General features: G+C 37.3%; 2 protein-coding genes across 2 annotated transcripts in view; one reads left to right on the top strand and one right to left on the bottom strand.

The window, feature by feature from the left end:
- Positions 1-11588, bottom strand: part of LOC121378539 (synaptotagmin-17-like) — a 31165-nt gene extending 19577 nt beyond the window's left edge. The window contains exons 1-3 of the mRNA XM_041506755.1: positions 11455-11588; positions 5653-6507; positions 986-1106 (exon numbers count right to left, since the gene is read on the bottom strand). Of these exons, the coding sequence (XP_041362689.1) occupies positions 986-1106; positions 5653-6507; positions 11455-11463 (985 nt within the window). The 5' untranslated portion in view covers positions 11464-11588. The remainder of the gene's footprint in view (positions 1-985; positions 1107-5652; positions 6508-11454) is intronic.
- An 8611-nt stretch (positions 11589-20199) lies between these two features.
- On the top strand, positions 20200-22247 carry LOC121379200. Its single transcript, XM_041507698.1, has one exon. The coding sequence runs from the start codon at positions 20246-20248 to the stop codon at positions 21614-21616; it is 1371 nt and encodes a 456-aa protein (XP_041363632.1). The 5' UTR covers positions 20200-20245; the 3' UTR covers positions 21617-22247.
- The last annotated feature ends 527 nt before the right edge of the window (positions 22248-22774 follow it).

Here is a 22774-nt window from a genome sequence, read left to right as displayed (position 1 = left end):
TACAAGACTGATCCAGTTTATAAAGCATCCACCCTAACCACTGGTATAAACTGAAACTTGAAAAGTGGATCGGTAAATGTTTCCATGTGATATAAACATTACAACAGAATTAAATTTCTATAAATAATAAAAACATGAAATACATACATGTAGCATGTTATAAACAAATGTTAGGCACCAATGCATGGAATACAGACGAAGTATTGATACTCAAAACAAAATGTCATTTTGTCTCTGTCTACCGTAGTAACAAGTCGCAGACATTTTTCTGTGTGTATCTTTGCAGTGCTATGAATTGTTCGAAGCGCAAACTTCATGAATATAATAAACCGTGTACAATTATAACAGAGTTGCATCTTCTGACAGACATCATTGGGAGGACGAGTCCAAAGGGGAGAATACACCAAATGTGGTGTATCATCGATTACAAGCTTTGTTTTGTCCAACAATGGACAATTACATTCACTTGCTATATACTAAACTTCGCCAATGTACCAAACAATATGCTATTGCCGATCTACAACAGTTGGAATCTGAATTAATGTCTTCGGCGATATTACGTAACTTGAGATTATATATATTATATATGTCCCTTTTCAGCATAAAGTTAAACCCTTTTACAATCAGTACAACCTGTCAACGTAAGTTGCAAACTACCGACGTTATTTTCTATATTTCTATATTTATTACTACGAGGTCAAGGTCAAGAGTTTTAACGTGCATATTCAGAACAAGTTGTTTTAACGCCAATAACAGTATGGTTTGAAAATCTTCCATAAAATGATAAATATTGACAATGGGTAATAAACAGAATACCCAACTCGCTACTCGGTAATACCGTTTATCTTGCACTCGTAAATTAATGTTGCCCTTCCCTCGCCAAATGCCAAAGTATTCTCTAATTCTCTTTCCCTAGGGAAAGATCATTTTTCTTTCCCCACTTCTCCCTGCCCATATGGGTAATAATTACAATGTTACAACTCACCGGACCCGCCGACAAGGTCAGTCTGGAGCAGCCCCTTGGCCTTCATGACGTCCACGTTGAGTCGTCCGGCGCTCGGGAGGTAGTTGAGAGACAGCAGGATCTCTCCCAGGTCTTGCTGCTCCTGAAAAATAGTCAGGTCGAATATAGGGGAGGTAAGAAAAACTGTAAAAGAAGTTGAGAAATAAAAGTTAAAATTAAAATGTTTTGTATAACGACAGCACTAGAGCACATCGATATTATTAATGATCGGCTATTGGATGTCAAAACATTTGATAATTTTTAAATAGTCTTAGAAAGGAAACTCGCACCATTTGTCCATTTGTAGGGATCATTTATGTGCACCATCCCACATACCACGACCTTTAATATACCAGTCGCAGTGAACTGACAGCGAACTGGCTGGAGATAGAAATAGCTTACAGCAAACTGGTAAGGTTGATCATAGGGGAGATAGGGAAAATAAGGAAGAATGTAAGGGAAGTTAAAAAATAAAGAGAACAACTTCTAGTGCCAACCAACGACAAAACCGTATTCCCATATCAAAATTGTATTTTTGCACAAGGCAGAGTCGAAAGGGTGTTAGGCAAAGTCGTGATTGCTTCCATGGTCCACTATCAGTTGCTCTTCCTTAGGAGGACCGCCACTCCCATAGGAGATACGTAACAGGATGGTTCATCCCTCTTGCACCGCACGTAGGACCGCCACTCTCATAGGAGATACGTAACAGGATGGTTCATCCCTCTTGCACCGCACGTAGGACTGCCACTCCCATAGGAGATACGTAACAGGATGGTTCATCCCTCTTGCACCGCACGTAGGACCGCCACTCCCATAGGAGATACGTAACAGGATGGTTCATCCCTCTTGCACCGCACGTAGGACCGCCACTCCCATAGGAGATACGTAACAGGATGGTTCATCCCTCTTGCACCGCACGTAGGACCGCCACTTGTAAGAGAAAACTCGCTAATATTCGTATGTCCCACGTTTAAATGTGTTTATCGCTTTAATTGTTTAGTCTAGGTTATATAATTTAGATGTTTTGTCTGGGTTTGGTTTTGGTTTTGGTTGTGTTTTTTGGTTTTGGTTGTAGTTGGGGTTGTTTGTTTGGGGGATTTGGGGGGGGGGGGGGGGGTTGGGGGGGGGACGTTTTGTTTGTTTGTTTTTAGGGGTAGGGTTATTTTGGATGGTTTTTATGCTTGTTTTTTTTATAAATTATTGTTTTGGGGGTTTATTTGAGGGGAGACGATCTCAAACGAATGAATGAATATACTAGTCTGGACAAACACCTGTTGTGAATGGTGCTTGTGAAAAACGCTACCCTATTAACTTAAAAATAAAAAATAAAAAATAAAATCTTATAAAAACCAATCTAATTAAAATTAGCTCCACTATTACATGTGGATCTAACAGCACCCCGTTGGAGCTCATGTCCAGTTGACTTTCATTCGACCAATAAAAACCTTACTTGCAAAATCATGCCAGTGATTTGAAAAGAATTTGAAAACATTCGGGATTATGCCGAGGGTATACGAAATGATTCGGGTGAATTACGAAGTATACCGGAAATTAATTTCAATATAACATTTTATTTAAAATTCGTTTCAAGACGAAAAAAACCCGTGATGGAATAGCCATAAAATCTGTTTATGCTAGTATACAATCCAGAGTTTATTATTGCACTTTTCCCCTGTTTTTTCATTGTTGTAATAGACCAACAATTGCATAAGTAGTCTCGACCGATATTTTTAGAATTTGTATGCTCCCGAATAACGTTATAAAAGGCGATGTCTAATTGGTCGATATTTAAATTGTTATTTATAGATGAAATGTCACCTGGACATGGGAGTCCATGCAATGCTGTTAGATTTACTGGTGAGACCACTAGAGCTAATTTTAATCAGATTGTATAAAAACTAATTATTTTTGGTGTTGTTGAAATATAAAATGTCATGGATAAACACGTTTGATGTTTTATATACATGAACTATACAATGGAGTGAAATCAAACATGGTTGGGTTTACTGGGCACTAAACGCAATGAAAGCAAAGATCTGTTATTAATTAAGCATAAAATCAAACACGTGGTAAGGAGAACTGTTATGTTATGTTTAGTTCTATTGATTGTTGCTTTTCCGAACGTTATTTCATAGAAGGTATAGAAGGCAAAAATACGAGCATTATACAAAATAGCTGAAATTTAATATGCCAATTTTATACATTTCATGAAACTCCACAATCATTTTGTTGTTTCTCGTGTTATGCATTTAGTAATTTCGACATCAAAACTCACGATGAAGCGATTCCTAATAGGAAAGGAAAGGAATGTACACATTTAACGACACATCGCACAATTCTAAACTCTGGCTGTTGTGCTAACTTCAGGCTATCAACTGCCATGACGAAGTTGGCCAAATCAACAATTTGTGTTGACCCCCCACCACACACACACACACACACACACACACACACACACTCCCAACTTACGATAGGTGCGCTCAGATTAACAACTAATCGGTCGTAGGAATTGTATACGACGAGAATCGAGTTGTAAGTGCAGAGACTAGCAACTGGACACTCATATAAAGCCGAGAGACCGGAGAGTTGGCCAACTTCGTCGTGACAGTTGGTAGTCTGATCCTATCATAACATACGGAAAGAGGAAAGCCGCTGCCATCTCAAAGGCTACTGATAAAGCAGCACTGGGTCGTTTATATGCACGTGTCCATTGAGCAGGACAATACATACCACGACCATTGGTAGGCTAGACGTAGAGAACTGGATGGAACGGGATAAAACCTAGTTCTTCGAAGATGACACCTACGACCGTTTGCAATCCAGTCGAGCGCTCTACCACCGAGCCACATACCACCCCGTAATCGATTCCTCGTAATATTAGTGGTGGGAATCGGTTGGAAAGAAAGAAATGTTTTATTTAACGACGCACTCAACACATTTTATTTACGGTTATATGGCGTCAGACATACGTTTAAGGACCACATAAATACTGAGAGAGGAAACCCGCTGTCGCCACTTCATGGGCTACTTTTTTCGATTAGCAGCAAGGGATCTTTTATATGCACCATCCCACAGACAGGGTGGTACATACCACGGCCTTTCATATACCTGTCGTGGTGCACTGGCTGGAACAAGAAATAGCCCAATGGGCCCACCGATGGGGATCGTTCCCACACCGACCGAGCATCGAGCGAGCGCTGTACCACTGGGCTACGTCCCGCCCGGAATTGGTTGGAAGTTCATCATCGATCATCGGTTATAATCGTTTGGCACAAACCGATCAACTTTCGATTACACAATCGGTTAAAATTAAATGAACATAAACAGTTGAATTTTAAGGACCATGTACCAATTGTGTTTTCCAGGATAGACATAACAAATCGCTAATTTTACCATTAATATCCATTTAAATTATATATATTTTCTTTATGTACACATAAAAACAAACATCAACCCCAACAAATGGAAATCAATTCCGTCAACTAAATTGGAGGAATAATTACAGTTAACATAAAACAATTTCCCACACAGTCGATTATGAATTTTTTTAATATATTATCACATCGATCAATTTCCGATTGTAATCGATCATTGGAATATAGCCTCATAATATCAGGTACATGCAAGGTGATTTCACGAAATTGGCATTAAAGACAATTTCATCAATAATATTAAAAAGGAATTCGCGTAAAATAATGGTATTAATAAAGTGAATTTAAATATAAAATAAACAATTTAACATGAATTCTAATCAGTTGCATGACAAATAAAAGTACACCGTGAATATAAATGAAAGTACACCGTGAATATAAATGATGACTATTTGAGACATGAAAAACAAATACAGATAAGTGTTCGAGGAAATTGTAAAAAAAAAAACGAAAGAAAAACGATAATAAACCGACAGTAAAAATCAAGGAAACTTGAATACAATCTCCATCTGTCTCTTCTCACTCTCACTCACCGTCTCTCGTAAATATTTGGTTATATTCGGGTTGTTCCAGAATTGAGGTCTAAAAATATTTTGGGTCTGGGAACCTATCGTTTTTTTCTCGATGTGTTTGTTTGTTGTTGATTGGGTTTCTTGGGGAGGAGGGGGGGGGGGGGGGGGGGGGGGGGGGGGGGGGGGGTTGCTTTAGCTTCTTTCTTTTTTTTTTCTTCTTTTTTTGGTGGGGTGTCTTTTTAATATCTGTTTTGTTTTGTTTCGTGTTGGGTTTTTTTTTATTGTTGGTTGTTTTTTGTGGGGGGGGGGGGGGGGGGGGGGGTTGTTTTGTCGTTGGCTTTAATTATTTCTTTTAATATATTTTTTAAAATATTGTAATAAGTAGGTTAAAATAATTTATACCGAACGATTTATCTAGACCCCTAGTAGTTAGAGGTGAACGTAGTAAAAACAAATTAAAGCACACCTACCCAACCTATTTTTTCAGCACGTTATTTGAAATACGCAATTTGTTTTATAGGAGGTGCATTTTATTTTATGTACACACACACACACACACACATATACACACACACATAAACAACACACAACACACAACACACAACACACACACACACACACACACACACACACACACACACACACACACACCTTGTTATCGATAAACTGGAACAAACAAAACATAATAATTTTAAAATGTACTTACAGCACTTCCTGGAGAGAGTGGCTTCCACATATGTCCTCCTTTCACTAGGTTCACGTTCCCCAGCGGCAGCAGCACCTGGCCAATGACACAATGGCGGGAGTACTTGTCGAAGTCCTTGACGAGAATCTCCAGAGTCCGCCTTTCGGCCTCACTGTAGGGGATCTCGAACGTGAAGTGATCGTTCCACACCGGTTCCTGGGTCTTCCTCTGCACGGTCGTCTGCTGCGAGTTCTTCTTGTCGGGCAGCAGGGAGATGCGGCAGTACGGGTTGGAGTGGGCCATGTCCTGCTTGTTCTCGTCCAGGCAGTATGGCGGCGGCAGGTCCTTCGCCTCGATCAGCTTGATGACGAGCGTCTTGGAGGACAGCTCGTACTGGAGTCCAAAGTGCAGCTGTCCGAGCTGGTACTGCGCCAGCTTCTGTTCGTCCGTCAGACACAGGTCCTCCTCCTCGACCACCTCGTACAGGTCCTTCTGCAGGTTGTCGATGCTGATCTCGCTCTCCGTCGGCAGGTGGCGCTTCGGCTGCACCTTCTCGCGGTTGGCAGTCCAGAACTCGATGGGCTTCATGTCGATGACGGGGGTCGTCTTGTAGTACTTGGAGTCGCCACTGACGTTGCTCTGCGAGGACACGGAGTCCGTCCTCGAGTGCTCGGAGTCGTGGCGCTCGCGAGAGCCCTTCACGCCGTCCGTGGCGCTGGAGGACGAGTCTATTCGAGACAGGGATTCACGGAAAGGGTGCTTGATGTTCCTCTTCTCCAGCTCCTGCTTCTGCTCCTCCGGCTTCTTGCCCCAGCAGTCGCACAGGTCCTGTCTGCAGCACAGAGCCTCCAGCACCTTGTCGAGAATCTTCTGAGACTGGAGAGAAGAAGAAAACAGCAAATGCTAGTAACGAATCAAGCATTGGGAGAATACTGCTAAAGCAATACATGTTCTCCTTATCTGGCCCCAAAACATTTTCGTATCTCCTAAGTTCAAGGGCCATAACTCATTAAAAAATTGGTTAATCGCCATGAAAGTTCAATTCGATTTGTAACAGTACATGATAAAGCTATGTACAAAAATTAATCTCAGTATCTACACAACAAATCCGGAAAACTAGTTTTCATATGTTCAATGGCCATTAACTATCGAAAATAGGTAAACTGCCATAAAAGTCGAATTGTATCTGTAACAGAACATTATAAAGCTATACACAAAATTACCGGTTGGGGATAATAAACGGTAAGGGACATTTCTTTAACGACGCTTTAGCATAGTTGAACCTACGGGTATTTTATGGTTGTTGACTTGGTCTCCAAAAAAGGGAATACAACGCTGTCACGGGATATTCTCATCAAAATATGTATTTTCCCCCAAAACAGAACAGTACATACCACGGCCTTTGTAAAATACGATTCAGATTGGGTAGATCGTTTTCAAGGATATGTAATAAATATAATACTACACCAATGCCCGTTGGATGACATTTATCTTACAACTCGTTTCTCAAAACACTTATCTAACTCGGGTTTGTTTGTTCAGTATGTTTTCAAACAACTCGATGAAATATAACAGTTAACGACCACTGATGTAGTATTCTGTATGCCCACTGGTATAGGTTAAGTACAATCTATGTAAATTGAATTTTCATGTTCAGCAAGAGTTAAAAACCCAAATAATTTTACTTACCATGTGAGCGCACATTTCGAAACTCTACCAAGATGTAATAACCTGTATATTCCACGTTTGTATAAATATATTGATGTTCTGGCCTCGTTCTCGAACTAGTCGGATTATACTTGAAGTCAAAGAAATCTACCAACTTATTGATCACTAATGCAACTCCCACGTGAGCCGCACGCGCGACTCAATACCTCAGGCAGGTGTACAACGTCTACGATGAGATTAGGAATGTCGTAATAATCGTTACAGTCAATAATTATTACGCTGTGGGAGACGGGAGACGTGTTTTGCTTTATACCAGAAATCACCAGAACTTTATTACCACGCAGGCCGTTACAGAACGGAATACGATGAGCAGATAATAGCAATATTTTACAGCGACAAGATGAGCTTTATAGGCAATAATAAGATACTATAGGATAATATATAGAGAGGATAACAATCTAGTTAATAGTTATTATCAAATTTATGTCCCGATTGAAATAATTTTCACGAGTTTTAGTGAGTGAGAAGTAAAGATTATTTCACGAGGGACACACATTTGTTAATGACTGGTACCAAGTTTGTTATTTTATTTAGTACGTCAGCGTTTTATTGCTATAACTTTGTATTTTATTCACGTTCCAGTTTTATTATATACACAGCAATGAAACATATAGATCTACAGAAACCATAAAAATTATATCCGGTGAAAATATAGAAATTGTATTTACTTGTTTGTAAAAGTTCATGATTAAATTATTTCTCTTTGTCTCGTTTCCTCGTATTTAATGCATCTGATCGTATTTGAAAAATAAAAAAATGTGATTTAAACAACTGTACCTATAAAAAAATGATACGAAGTGCAATTACAATAAAATATCTAAAACGAATTGAACAATATCCTATCATTAAGTGTATGTTAAAATTTAAGGGCGTTTGATTCGTTTTGTTTTTGTAGGATCGCTTTGTCAGGTATGTTTGCACAGCAGTATTATTAAATACATTTTTATTTACATTTCTTTTAAAAGGTCTATGGTCAAGTAAATGTTCTGCAAAAGTTTCATCGGAAGAAATATATTATGGCGTTACGTGTTTTCGATAGGATAAGCGAAAAATATTAACAAAAAGCGAAAGATATTGTCAAAAAATAGGAAATATATATATCATGGTGTGTTGTTGGGTTGGGGTTTTTTTCGAATACGATTTTATGTCAACTCGTGATGTGTGAAAACCATATTTTCACTCATTACGAGTTGACATAAAAATCGTATTCGGAAAAAAATATGAAATAGCCTCTATATATTTATTATATTAAAATGACATAATTAATTGTATTAAAATAACGTTTTATTTCAAAATTTAACAACGAAAGCAGACGTAAATGCGAGTCATTTGTGTACATGTCAAATCGCGATGACCTCATATATATTCAGTACTGACATGGTCATTGGTTTGTAAGCGGGAAATGGTCCAATAATAGTGTACGGTGCACCAATGCATTATTTCGCAATGAGATATGATTTTTATTTCCCCGATTATGAGTATGTTGTGGGTAATAAATTAATAATGTATAATATATATATATACTATATACCTATGTGGCTTAGAGAATAAAATATAAAATTAAACAATGTTCAACTTTATCAAATATATCTGAATATACTTTCACAATACATGTGGGAAATTCAATAAATGGAACCCTCCCCCATTTCTCTTCAACATCCACTCACACCTTCTATTAGCTGAACTTGTAGGGCCGAATTTATGAAAAATATTCCATACACCCCCAAAACTGCCAACACCATCCCGTTATCAGTTATAAAGATTAACATTTAGGAATCACGTAAGTTTGTGCCCACCATCACCACTCGAAATTTTATTAGCACCTATATCAGTGTTGTCACACATAAAACACTGTTACGAAACGAGTGTGAAATAAGAGAAAAACATAATTAAGATCCACAAGAAAAGCCCACTTTGTCGATCCGACATTATTATGTCAAAAACTAATTTCAAAAAGATATCAATTCTTTACCAAGTTCCAATAAACACATTGATTTTTTTTTTTTTTTTTTTTTTAAATTAATAATAATAATTCTTGACACGAGTTTGGTACGTTAGTGGTAATAATAAGTAGGTGTAAACGTATGGGTTTTTGTACGTTTTAACACATGAGCCAGTATGAAAAAAGTAACCAACTGACTTCAGATATTTCATTCTTTTCCATTAGCATCAGAAGGAAACGGAAGGAGCATTTATTTTTTAAAAACACCTCAGCACGTTTTAAACCACGGCTATTTGGTATGTAACATATGGTTATTTTGACACTTTGTCGAAAGAGGAAACCTGCAGCTTCCACAAACACTACCCTTCCCAATGAGCAGCAATAGTAACAACTATTGTATATCCACGACACAGGCAGAAAAGCACGTATCACGATATTTGATATGCCAGTCGTAGAGCACAGCTTTGAAACAGCAAATAACCCAACAATACAGCAAAACACATTTAGCACGTCAAAACACTTCGTACGTTATTAATTCAAATAGTTCTACACATCACCCTTTTTGTATTAATATAATAGAAATATTTTTGAACAAACGAAAACGTTTACATAATGTCTGAAGATCTGTGACGCGTTTCGATCGAAACTGACTTCGATGAACTTCCAGCTGAATGACTTGGCCTCGTCACCTTAGTACCTTAGAAAATAAACTAACCGGTGCAACACAATATTAAGTCTGTGAACATTAGAAACGCATTAGTTAAGCCAAGACGGGTAACACATCAGTTTATTGCAAGTGTTTGTCGCCGACCGCGCTGTGTGAACGGCTATATCAAAGAAGTCGGGTATGCACCAGCAAGTTTGCTGTGGTCAGTTGAATACGTCCACTAACTCCAGTGAATAGAGTGACTCCAGGCACAAGGTTGGTTTGTCTTCAGACCAGTGTGCGTGACAATGAAGAGAAGACATAGTAAGACCCTCCATGAAGAAAACAGATATTGACGGCGTTGCTAACGTCGATTATAGTAATAAAACCCAGACAGAACAACCAATTCTAGTAGACTGGACTTCACTACTCTATCATGTGTTTATAGTTTATTTATAGCAAATAAAACCTGTCGTGTTACATAAACAACGTCAACAGCGTGTGGTAACAATATCGCCAAAACTAAGCTATTAAAAACTTGTGATTTTCTTTTTCTTGTTTTCTTTCATTTCTTTTTTTTCCCCTTTTCTTTTTTATTATTGTTATGTATTGTTGTTGGGGGGTTTTCTCGTTCCAACCAGTGCGCCACGTCTGGACAAAGGTCCTGATATGTTTTCCTGTCTGTGAGAAAGTGCATATAAAAGATCCCTTGCCGCATTAGAAAAAAAAATGTTGCGGGTTTTTTTGAGGACTTCCGAGTAAGAATTACAAAATGTTTGACATCCAATAGCCGATAATTAATTAATTGACGTGCTCCAGTGGTGTCGTTGAACAAAAACAAACTTTAAACTTTTTGTTTTTGTTGTTGTTGTTGTTATATATACTGTTATTGTTGTTATATATTGTTGGTGTTGTTTTCACTATTGTTTGTTTACTGTTTTACTGTTTTATGTTTTGGTATTTAATTACTATTACATTATACTAACTGTTTCGTTTGACGCTATTTACATACAGAGGTGATATTACTGTGACATGCTATATATGTACTGATTGCCAACCCAATCTGTTACTTTCTGACCCGTCTCCGCACCATACATGAAAGTTCATTAGCATTTGGCTCTCCATATGGTACAACAAATACCATCAACACAGACGTTTTCGTGAGCTCCAAGACCGCAAATCCCGTATATGTCACATCGGCTGAAGTATAAACATTGTCAAACTGGCCACGTGGCATAAAAACAAACAAACAGAAGCAGAAAACCAAAAAATGCTTCGAATCTGCTAAGCTAGTCACAACGGCCATTGGTGACATCAGCGACAAGTGACCAATCTTGGCACAGTTCCCCTTGCTGTAAAAGAATGTTATTATCTTAATTCGTCGAAATCTCCTAACAAAGATTGTACCTGATACCGCAAGCCGCTAAGCTTGGCTGTGGTTGTCGCTAAACAACGGATCAGTCGAACTGTTAGAAATTACTAAATAGAAATTCTTGTCAAGACTTACCAGATCCATAGTCAGGCTCTGTGATGGTTAGTGTTTGGTTGGAGTCGAGACCGCAAGCATCCCCTTCCTTTGAGGTTTTTTCGGCTAGTGATGAGTGCGCTAGCCGCAGCGAGATGTACAGTGCGATTGATCGATCGACCCACCCAAGCTGACAGAGTGCGACACGAGGCGGGCGCGTTGTACGCAAAACAACTCGCCAATAGTAATGTATGCACAGAACAGCGAACGAGACCAATGTATATTTCACAACACACGAACGACGAATTCTTGTGTTACGACGTACCGGGAACTCAACACACCAGTTGTTTAATCAGCTGATTTTAGCAGAAGAAAGGAATGTGCGTTTTAAAGTTAAAGTTTGTTTTGTTTTAACGACACCACAAGAGCACCTTGAGTTATTTATCATCGGCTATTGGATGCATTTCGTACTTTTGACACATTGTCTTACAGAGGAAAGTTAAAGTTTGTTTTGTTTAACGATATCACTAGAGCACCTTGATTTATTAATCATCGGGTATTGGATGTCAAACATATTTTGGCAGTTTTGACATATACTAGTAGTCTTAGAGAAGAAACCTGCTACATTTTTCCATTAGTAGCAAGGGTTCTTTTATATATTTCATCCCACAGACAGGATAGCACATACAACGGCCGTTCATATACTAGTTGTGGTGCGCTGGCTGGTACGATAATGTTTAGAGAGGAAACCCGCTATATTTTCCCATTAATAGCAAGGGACCATCTATATGTACCATCCCACAGACAGGGAAGCACATACCACGGTCTTTGATATGCCAGTCATGGCGCACATGCGGAAGTAGCCCAAGTACTCTGACGGTACAAGAGAGCCCGACGGACATTTGGACACTTGTCACGCTGTCTAACCGTCAGAGCAATCTATATCAATATTGAGCAATCTGTGCAGTCCAAGATGTCCGCCCTAATATAAAAACAATCCTATGTTTAAAGTTAAATACCTTTAAATCGATAATTTTCAAGCTCCCTGATAAAAACATTTTACATATAGATCACTAATACACACACTACATGAAGAAATCCGACAGCACCCCCTTTCGACAATGTTCCGGTTAAATACGTGGTATGTGCTATCCTGTTTATGGGCTGGTGCATATAAAAGATCCCATGTTATTAAAGGGACATTCCTGAGTTTGCTGCAATTTTTAAGATGTTATCGACTAACAGAGACTTTTTCACGATTGTAATTACATATCAAATATATTTTTAAACGTGTTTCTGATCGTTCTACTATTTGTACTAGGTTACATTTCATTTCCTAAAATATTGAAGACAAAATCCAGTTTGGATTTGTTAGAAATATTAAGACGTACGAAAACACATTGAATATACAGACACTGATATTCTAAACAAGAAAATATATTTAATATGTAAGTTTAATCGTAGGAATATTTTATTTTTCGGAAACATGTTACAATGCAGCCTCAGGAATGTATCTATAATGGTATGTGCTATCCTGCATATAAAAGATGGTGCATATAAAATAGGCATTGCTACTAACCAAAAAACGTAGTGGTGTCGTTAAACAAAACAACCTTTAACTGTTTCTCCTCTTTTTTTTCTGCTTTCTTCTCTCTCTTTATTTTCTCTCTTTTTTTTTTTTCTTTTTTTTCTCTTTCTTTTGATGTGTGGTTTTTCTATTGTCACTGCCTGTCGATAAGAACCTTGTTATGTTCTGTCTGTGAAGACGACCATATATGTTATGTTGCATTTCGTTCTTCTTTTTCTTCAGTAAACGTTGATTAAATCATTTAATGATAGGGAGGCGATATTGACGGTTTAATTTAGCATGTAGTGGAAACGACCTCCTGCAACATAATGATTGTATTATTTTTATTACAGCTTTATGGTTTTCTATATGAAATGAACTTTTAACAAGACAGAACATATTACTCATCTATAACATACAGTAAATTATGTTAGAACAAGCATGTTTACAACAAACTACCGGATATCATAAAACATTGACAGTAAAGTACTGTTAGAACAAGTATGTTTACAACAAACTGCCGGATATCTCAAAACATTTACAGTAAAGTACTGTTAGAACAAGCATGTTTACAACAAACTGCCGGATATCATAAAACATTGATAGTAAAGTACTGTTAGAACAAGTATGTTTACAACAAACTGCCGGATATCACAAAACATTTACAGTAAAGTACTGTTAGAACAAGCATGTTTACAACAAACTGCCGTATATCACAAAACCTTGACAGTAAAGTATTGTTAGAACAAGCATGTTTACAACAAACTGCCGAACATCACAAAACCTTGACAGTAAAGTACTGTTAGAACAAGCATGTTTACAACAAACTGCCGAATATCACAAAACCTTGACAGTAAAGTACTGTTAGAACAAGCATGTTTACAACAAACTGCCGGATATCACAAAACCTTGACAGTAAAGTACTGTTAGAAAAAGCATGTTTACAACAAACTGCCGGATATCACAAAACCTTGACAGTAAAGTACTGTTAGAACAAGCATGTTTACAACAAACTGCCGTATATCACAAAACCTTGACAGTAAAGTACTGTTAGAACAAGCATGTTTACAACAAACTGCCGGATATCACAAAACCTTGACAGTAAAGTACTGTTAGAACAAGCATGTTTACAACAAACTGCCGGACTCACAGTAAAGTACTGTTAGAACAAGCATGTTTACAACAAACTACCGGATATGACAAAACCTTGGCAGTAAAGTACTGTTACAACAAGCATGTTTACAACAAACTACCGAATATCATAAAACCTTGACAGTAAAGTATTGTTAGAAAAAGCATGTTTACAACAAACTACCGGATATCACAAATCATTGACAGTTTTTGTTGATGTTGTTGTGGTAGCACGAACACATCTGTAGAAAGCAATTTATATCTTACTAATCAGTGTCAATGGTCGCAGCACTGAAAATATTAATGAAATAATATCTGTTTTGAGTGAGATTGCTATCAAGATTAATGGATACTAGCAGACGACACAGAAAAAGGACGATTAGCCTTGTTACGCCCTACCCACTCACAGAAACCGGCTCCGGTGATGCAGTGTTAAGCTACAGAATTGAGCTATAGGACCCGCGAGTGCATGGTTCTAATCCCAATACCAGCATTAGCGAACTGACGTCACAGATATAGATATATATATATATATATATATATATATATATATATATATATATATATATATAAAGCATTATATATAGTATTTCAATGATAGTTAAAACTTTTAAAACAAAATTTGAAGTGGCCTACCTTAGCAGACGAATTTCCATATTATAAAAGTAAAATTATTTAGAAGTAGGAACTGCTAATTCGCATTAATTCCATTAACTAATTATTTTCCATTGATCATTAGAAGTTACTGGCTCGTAGGAACCACTCGAGGACGAAACTGTACGTTTCCTTTTCTGTCCTACTCTACCTAAATAAAACAAATCCGACTTGTACCCTCCCCTACCCCCACCCCCCACCCCGACTAGAGACTTTTAGCCCCTCTACTAGAGATTGTGTATAGTATTGTGCAGCCTGTAATGAAGGGGCGAGACGTAGCCCAGTGGTAAAGCGTTCGCTTGATGCGTAGTCGATTTGGGATCGATCCCTGTCAATGGGCCCACTGGGCTATTTCTTGTTCCAGCCAGTGCACCATGACTGGTATATCAAAGGTTGTGGTATGTGTTATCATGTCTACGGAATGGTGAATATAAAATATCCCTTGCTGCTAATCAAAAAAGAGTAGCTCATGAAGCAGCGACAGCGGGTTTCCTCTCTCAATACCTGCGTGGCCCGTAACCATATATCTGACACCATATAACCGTAAATAAAATGTGTTGTGTGCGTCGTTAAATACAATATTTCCTTCCTTCCTTTCTTTCTTTTGTAATGGAACGACAAAGAGTTGGATGAGTCAGAATGAGTCACGTAGCGCCAGAAACAAAGAATTTCGATAATACAATTTAGAAATATATTTTAACAGAAATATCCATTTTTATACCTTTTACTACCCTGCTCTTTATTGCAGTATAGTCGGCCATCATTTCTATAACCTACAGTTTGAAGAAAATATGAATGAAAGATTGGTGAAGAATAATTTGCCATGTCCATTTTTATAATGTCAGTCAATGTCAATTAAATTGCCATCTTGTTTATTTGTGGTTGTTATTGTTTTTTAACGACACCACTAAAGCACATTGACTAAATAATCATCGGCTATTGGATGTCAAACATTTGATAATTATGCCTCGTAGTCATCAGTGGAAAACCGCTACATGTTTCGATCCTGTGATGCATGCACCTCAAGCGAACACACCGGCCTCGGTGGCGTCGTGGTTAGGCCATCGGTCTACAGGCTGGTAGGTACCGAGTTCGGATCCCAGCCGAGGCATGGGATTTTTAATCCAGATACCGACTCCAAACCCTGAGTGAGTGCTCCGCAAGGCTCAATGGGTAGGTGTAAACCACTTGCACCGACCAGTGTTCCATAACTGGTTCAACAAAGGCCATGGTTTGTGCTATCCTGCCTGTGGGAAGCGCAAATAAAAGATCCCTTGCTGCCTGTCGAAAAAAGAGTAGCCTATGTGGCGACAGCGGGTTTCCTCTTCAAAACAGTGTCAAAATGACCATATGTTTGACGTCCAATAGCCGATGATAAGATACAAAATCAGTGTGCTCTAGTGGCGTCGTTAAATAAAACAAACTTCACTTTTTACTCAAGCGAACACTCAACAGACTGAGCTAAATCCCACTCCTTGCCATCAAAGACAATAGTAATTGTAATACTGGTACTTGAAATTAATTTAAATAAAAATTAAATGAATATAATGAATGATTATTTCTTGTTTCTTATTTTATTTCTTTTTTATTATTATTATATTTTTATTTGATTTTTGTTGCTGCTCTTAAATTTTGTGTACGTGGGAGAGCTTTTTTGTCTTTTGGTGTTGATTATTTCGTTGTTTTCCTGTCAACAAAAATGGCTAGACTTTACATGTTCGCTATGACGTCTTTGAGCTATCTTGAGAAATATAATTTTAACATCACCTCACGTTTGATTTTGAACATCATAACTTGTAGCTGCCACCCGTAGTGGCGGATCTGACTTTACAGCTCAGAGCTAGACGTACATGGTGAGGTGTGTACTCTAGCAAAACGTACTTTTAGTGGTGAAGAACGGCAGTTGTAACGTTTACAAATAATGGCGACAATATTGCAAAAAAGAACAGGATAGTAATAGGTATAAATAAAGTAAGGATATTTCTGTTAAAATATATTTCTAAATTTTATTGAGAAAATTGTTAGTTATTGACGCTACCTGACTCAAAACCTGTTGATGCTAAGCTAGGTTGGTAGGTACTGGGTTCGCATCCCGGTGCTGATGTTCAACCTGTGTGGTGTATAACGGCTCGATGGGCAGATATAGAATCACTACAGCGACATTTTCTCTTCGTTAACCACTAACACCTAACCCCTGCCCTGAGCAAACATGTGTATGTGCCCACGATAGCGTGCTTGAACTTTAAAGTGACTGACTGTAATTTGCTGTCATTTTGAGATGTTTCCGACAAACTGAAATGACAAACTGGATATTGATTCTTCTTTAGAATATCAGTGTCTCCAATCGTCCTAATCTTTGTAAGTAGCCCAAACTGGATTTCGTCTCCTGTTAATTTCGTATCTACGAAAACAAGATATTACAAGATAATAATAATAATAATAAAATACCGTCTGACTTAGGACAAACGCTAAGACTTAGAAACAATTAATATACAGCCACTGACATTTTATACAGTACTTTTAATCATTAAAATGTCTCAGTTAGCGAAAGTTTGTTTTGTTTAACGACACCACTAGGGCACATTGATTTATTGACCATCGGCTACTGAATGTCAAACAGTTGGTAAATTTGACATATAGTATTAGAGAGGAAACCCGCTACATTTTTCCATTAGTAGCAAGGAGTCTTTTATATGCATCACCCACGGCCTTTTATATACCAGACGTGGTGCACTGGCTGGAACGAGAAATAGTCCAATGGGCCCACCGACGGGGATCGATCCCAAGCCGACCGCGCACCAAGCGAGCGCTTTACCACTGGACTACGACTGTCCTTTTACCTGGATAAAAGCAAGAACGTCAAACAAAATGAATGAAGGAGAAGCAAAGAAAGGAATGTTTGTTTTACGATACATCGGCACATTCTATGCTACAGCAATTTGGTATCTAATATATGGATATTTAGACATTTGTCGTTTCACAGACTTCTTCTACCGAAAGATCAGCAAGATATGTGTATATACATTTCCCCATAGACAGGACAGCACATGTATTCCAGTAGTGGGGTACTGGTTAGAACGGGGAACACCAGTCTCTGAGAATGATCGATCCAGTATCTAAGCATTAAAGGAAAGAAGGAAACATTTTTTTATTTAATGACGCACAACACATTTGTATTTTCTGTCATATGGCAACGGACATATAGTTAACGACCATATAGATAATCAGAGAGGAAACCCGCTGTCGTCACCCCAAGGGCTACTCTTTTCAGTTATCAGCAAGCGATTTATTTTGTTATGCATTATTCCACAGACAGAATAGTACATGCCACGGCCTTTGTTACACAAGTTGTGAAGCCATGGCTAGAACGAGAAATAGCCCAGTGCGCTCATCGACAGGTATCGATCCTAAATCGATCGCATATCAAGCGAGCGCTCTTTTCCAACGGGATACGTCTCGCCTCGTTTATAACCTTAAAGCCGCACACCCTAGTTCCATCCAGCGAAAATAAATTATAATTTGGTTAATCTACAAACCTGTAACACACTTAGATCACGTTTTTATCAAATGGAGTGAAAAAGCAGGTTTTATATCGATAAATACCATGGGAATCCCCATGTCCCAATGAGAGGAAGTAGTGAGTTATCTGCCCTTGATCTTCCGCTTGGTGGCAGCACTTGCCGGTCCTCGACTTTGTCAAGAAAGCATGGTGTAAAACGTTACCACGAAATATGTTCGGTAGTCTAACTATTATTCAGTTGAAGGCTGAATTAAAGAAGCGAAATGCCAAACAGACGGGAAGAAAGAAGGAACTGGTTGAAAGGTAAGTGTATATAGACAATTTATTAAGCGTGAAGTCGTATATTTTAATAATAAAACAATGACCTTATTCACAGGGAATTAAAATAAATACCACAAGTCAACATGTTTTGCTTTGGTCAAATTACGTCACAGTAACGTGGAAAGGAGTATGTTGGCAAGAGTGACGTGGATTAATTCATTTATTATTTTATAGGTGTTCTTTTTTTATCATTTGAGGCAAATTGTTTAGGATAGGTAGGCTTTGTATAAATTTGTTATTTAAATAGTTATATGGTAACCAGTCAATTCGTACCATTGTGCCATAGTCATTTTGTACCTAATTTTACCATTTCGTACCATAGTTATTTGGCCATTTTGTACCGTAATCATTTATTATGCAGCTTATAAAAAGTTATATATTTTGTTATACTTAATCATAGACTAGACCACACAGTTATATTCTACATCAATACTAATTTTCCACACACTGTTCCAAACCCTAAATACACCATGTGCTGTCCATATTTCTTTTGACCTGCAATTTAAAAAAATAAATAAAAGCAGGCCATATTTTATTTCTTATTTCAAGCTATAATTTTACTAATAATGCATGAATTTGAAAGTAAATGTATATGATTATGTAAATTTTACTCAGAGAATATGAGTTGATTCCTTGATTACATATATATGAACAATACAATCTAACATTTTGTTTGTTTTCGGTAACAGAATTACAAACTGATTGTGTTTTCTAATTTCACCTATATCTAAAAAAAATTCAGTGTGTATTATGGAAGTGTCATATTTTTAGTGTGATGGTATCCTTATAAAATGGCTATGGTCAGCCACATCCATTTATTTTATAATATTTTACTTATCAGATTTGGATTCTCCGTACAATTTTACATTCGAAACAATCTTAATATATAAGTAATAACATGATTTTAATTTTTCACTCCATGTCCACTTTAACGCAGAATTGCCCTATCTTTCTATATTTTATACTACTAGGCAAAATGTATTTTTCATAGTAATAGTATTTCGAGTATGCAACAGCACTAGTTTTAACAACATATTCTTCTACTTTCACTTTTGAATGTAATTTAATTCTCAGCTGACTATTGTGCAAAAGTTGGTTATTTAAAAAAATATATATAATCTGCTTCTTGGTGATATCAGTTTAGACTTGTTCAGCAATTTTTTTTTTTTGCGTATCATTTTCTTTAAAAACAGGGCTGCATGTTTTTTCTAGGGACGGTCAGGTAATCGGAACCATAATTATTATTTTGTTGGTAACAGGTCGTTTCGCCCTTATTACAAGTTCACCCCGAGTCATTTTGAATGGTTGAATCATACCTCTAACCGAGTCGCTTCGCCCTAATTTTTATTTTGTTAATATAGTACATTTAATCATTGATTTTTCTTATATCCATTGATTTTTATAAATTTCACATATATTGCGTGTTTATATTTACAAATAATTTTTTAAAATAACTTTGGGGTTGTTTATTTCCAATATCATTTACTCACAAAATACGTACAGGCCTTAGACAATATATTCACAACAGGACTAATTTAAACATAATATTTAAAACTTTGTTTTGATTTCGTTTCAGACTTGAAGCATATGAAAGAAACAAAAACTTTGGCCAGACAGATGTTTGCGGACCAGACTTTTATATGCTGATTCCAGATTCAGTCTGTTTCAGAGACATCAATTCAGACACAGAATTTTGTTATTTAACAATAGACACTGTAAAATATTATTTGCAACAGTTTGACAAGGAATTGGACATTAAAACAGTAAAGACATTCTACAATGAAAAAATTGTTATCTTCCTCCGTGTAGGCAAGGATGGAGATAAATTCTTTGTCAAGAGCTGTTGCCATGCAGAAATGAAAAAAGGTGTTACCTATATGGTAGATATAGCCTTGAGTAGTGATGGTGATATCAACGAAACTCAGTGCGAGTGTGCGGCTGGCATGGGCCCAAATGCCCATTGTAAACATGTGTGCACAGTGTTGTATGCTGTGAACATTTTTTGTTCTACAAAAACTGTTATTACTGAGGAAACATGTACTCAAAAATTGCAGACATTCCACCATTGTAAAAAGTTTGTAGGCAGTCCACTGAAAGCCAAGCAGATGAATTTACCTCGCGCCGACGAGTTCACAAACATGGATTTTGATCCTCGGCCAGCCAACTTGCGAAACAACCCTGGGTACTCAGATTTTTTCCGGAATCATTGCTTAAATTTTTTGGGAATTTCAAAAATGCCCATTTTCCAACTGATCCCACCTGCTAACAGTTATGCAGTGGCACTGGACCATGACTACTTGGAATTGACCCCACAGGACAGTTATTTGGAAGCAATATTTGTATCTAAAATAACAGAAGATGAGATTAAGAATATTGAGAAGCAAACCTGTGGTCAGGGGAAAAATCCACTCTGGGCAGATGAGCGGACCAAACGTCTGACATCGTCAAACTTCGGCAGGATTTGCAAAGCAACCGACCGCACAAATAAAAACAAACTGGCAAAGTCGATGGTGACTGTTACAAGTGTTAAGGCACCGTCTCTTACACACGGTTTGAAATATGAGCATGTAGCACTTTCCAAATATATGTCATTATCTGGAAATGTAGTGAATAATTGTGGAGTTGTTGTATCAAAGGACTACCCCTTTTTGTCCAGCTCGCCAGATGGGAAAATAGACAGTCTACAGATCGTAGAAGTGAAATGCCCATACACTGCGAAAGATAAATTAATATCCTCAGTCACTGTACCTTACTTAAAGATGGATACAAACTCAAAGTACTATTTGGAAGAAAAACATGACTACTATTACCAAATACAGGGTCAGTTACTTTGTACAGGAGCACAGGATTGTGTGTTCATTGTCTACACGATAGCTGACATCCTATATTTCAAAGTGTCACGGAATGATGATTTCATTAACAAAATGGTGTCAGAGTTACAGGACTTTTTTGAAAACTATTTCAAAAAAACTTTATTAGAAAAACGGTTTTACAAATCATACACTGAATAGGCAGCAGATTCTTCAATGCCTAACAGTAGTTTCTAGGAAGTCCAAACCTAGAAAAGGGTCCGACCCAAATCGTACATGTATTCATAATTTTCTCACATCTAAGATAATTGTAATTGTTTGAATGTATAATTCAAAGATTCTGTTATTTTTGACATTGTGATTTAAACTGTACAGTGTATGTTTACATGTAGTAGATGTACTATTACAAGTATTTATGTGTGTGTGTGTATAGACATGTTGAGTTTTCATCTATTTTATTTTTGTGGCAGAATAATATTGCAACATAACAAATTGATGAGAGAGTTTGAAGTCTGATAATATTTATGGGAGAGAATACATGTATACAATATACAGTATGCAATGCAGCAAGAACATTTATGCATTACATGACACAATGCATGTTCTAAAATTACACAACATGTAACAGATGAAAACAATATCAGATGATAATTTTGTCTCTGTGCTGGTCAAAGGATTACACAGAATTTTGTATGTTTTTCCCAATCCAATAATTCGCTCAATGTGTACTCGTTTACTTGAAATCTTTCTGTCCTTCATTACTATGTTTCCACTCATTCTATTTTTTTTTCTGAAAAATGTTGGAATATTTATAGCAACATTAATAGGTGCAAATAAAATCTTGAACATTAAATCCTTTGTCAGCCATTATTGAGTCGCCAGGATCAACACAGGACAATAAATTACTTCGTTCTACTATCTGTCTGTCACTGGTGGAACCACCATAAGTGGGTGATATATAGGAAATGAGTCCGCCAGGTGAAGCACCAATAAGGGTTTTCACTGTGTTCCGATTCTTATATGTAGAAAATGTGGATTGTTGAGCTCTTGGAGGCTTGGGTTTCTTGACGGGGCATTCAGTACCATCTATAACAAGCCTTGTTGTGGGAAACTTGGATTTGAAATCTGATGGGAGAAATGTTTAACTAGATTTTGTGGCGGCCAAATATTGATTTCGCGCCACTGCTTCGACACAAATGAAATCCACGTGAAAACTATATTTTTCACACCTGCCTCTGAAATTCCAAACATTAATGACATTTCAAAGTAAGTTTGATGCCTTCTCAATTTCATGAGCATCATGAAGAATTGGTTAGGAACAGAAATGTTAAGTACATTGTGGTATATATATTTTAGACA

Source organism: Gigantopelta aegis, chromosome 8, assembly GCF_016097555.1.
Source record: "Gigantopelta aegis isolate Gae_Host chromosome 8, Gae_host_genome, whole genome shotgun sequence".
Lineage (NCBI taxonomy): Eukaryota > Metazoa > Mollusca > Gastropoda > Neomphalida > Peltospiridae > Gigantopelta > Gigantopelta aegis.
Note: the sequence above shows the minus strand (reverse complement) of the source record. Positions and strands in the feature narration are given on the sequence as shown.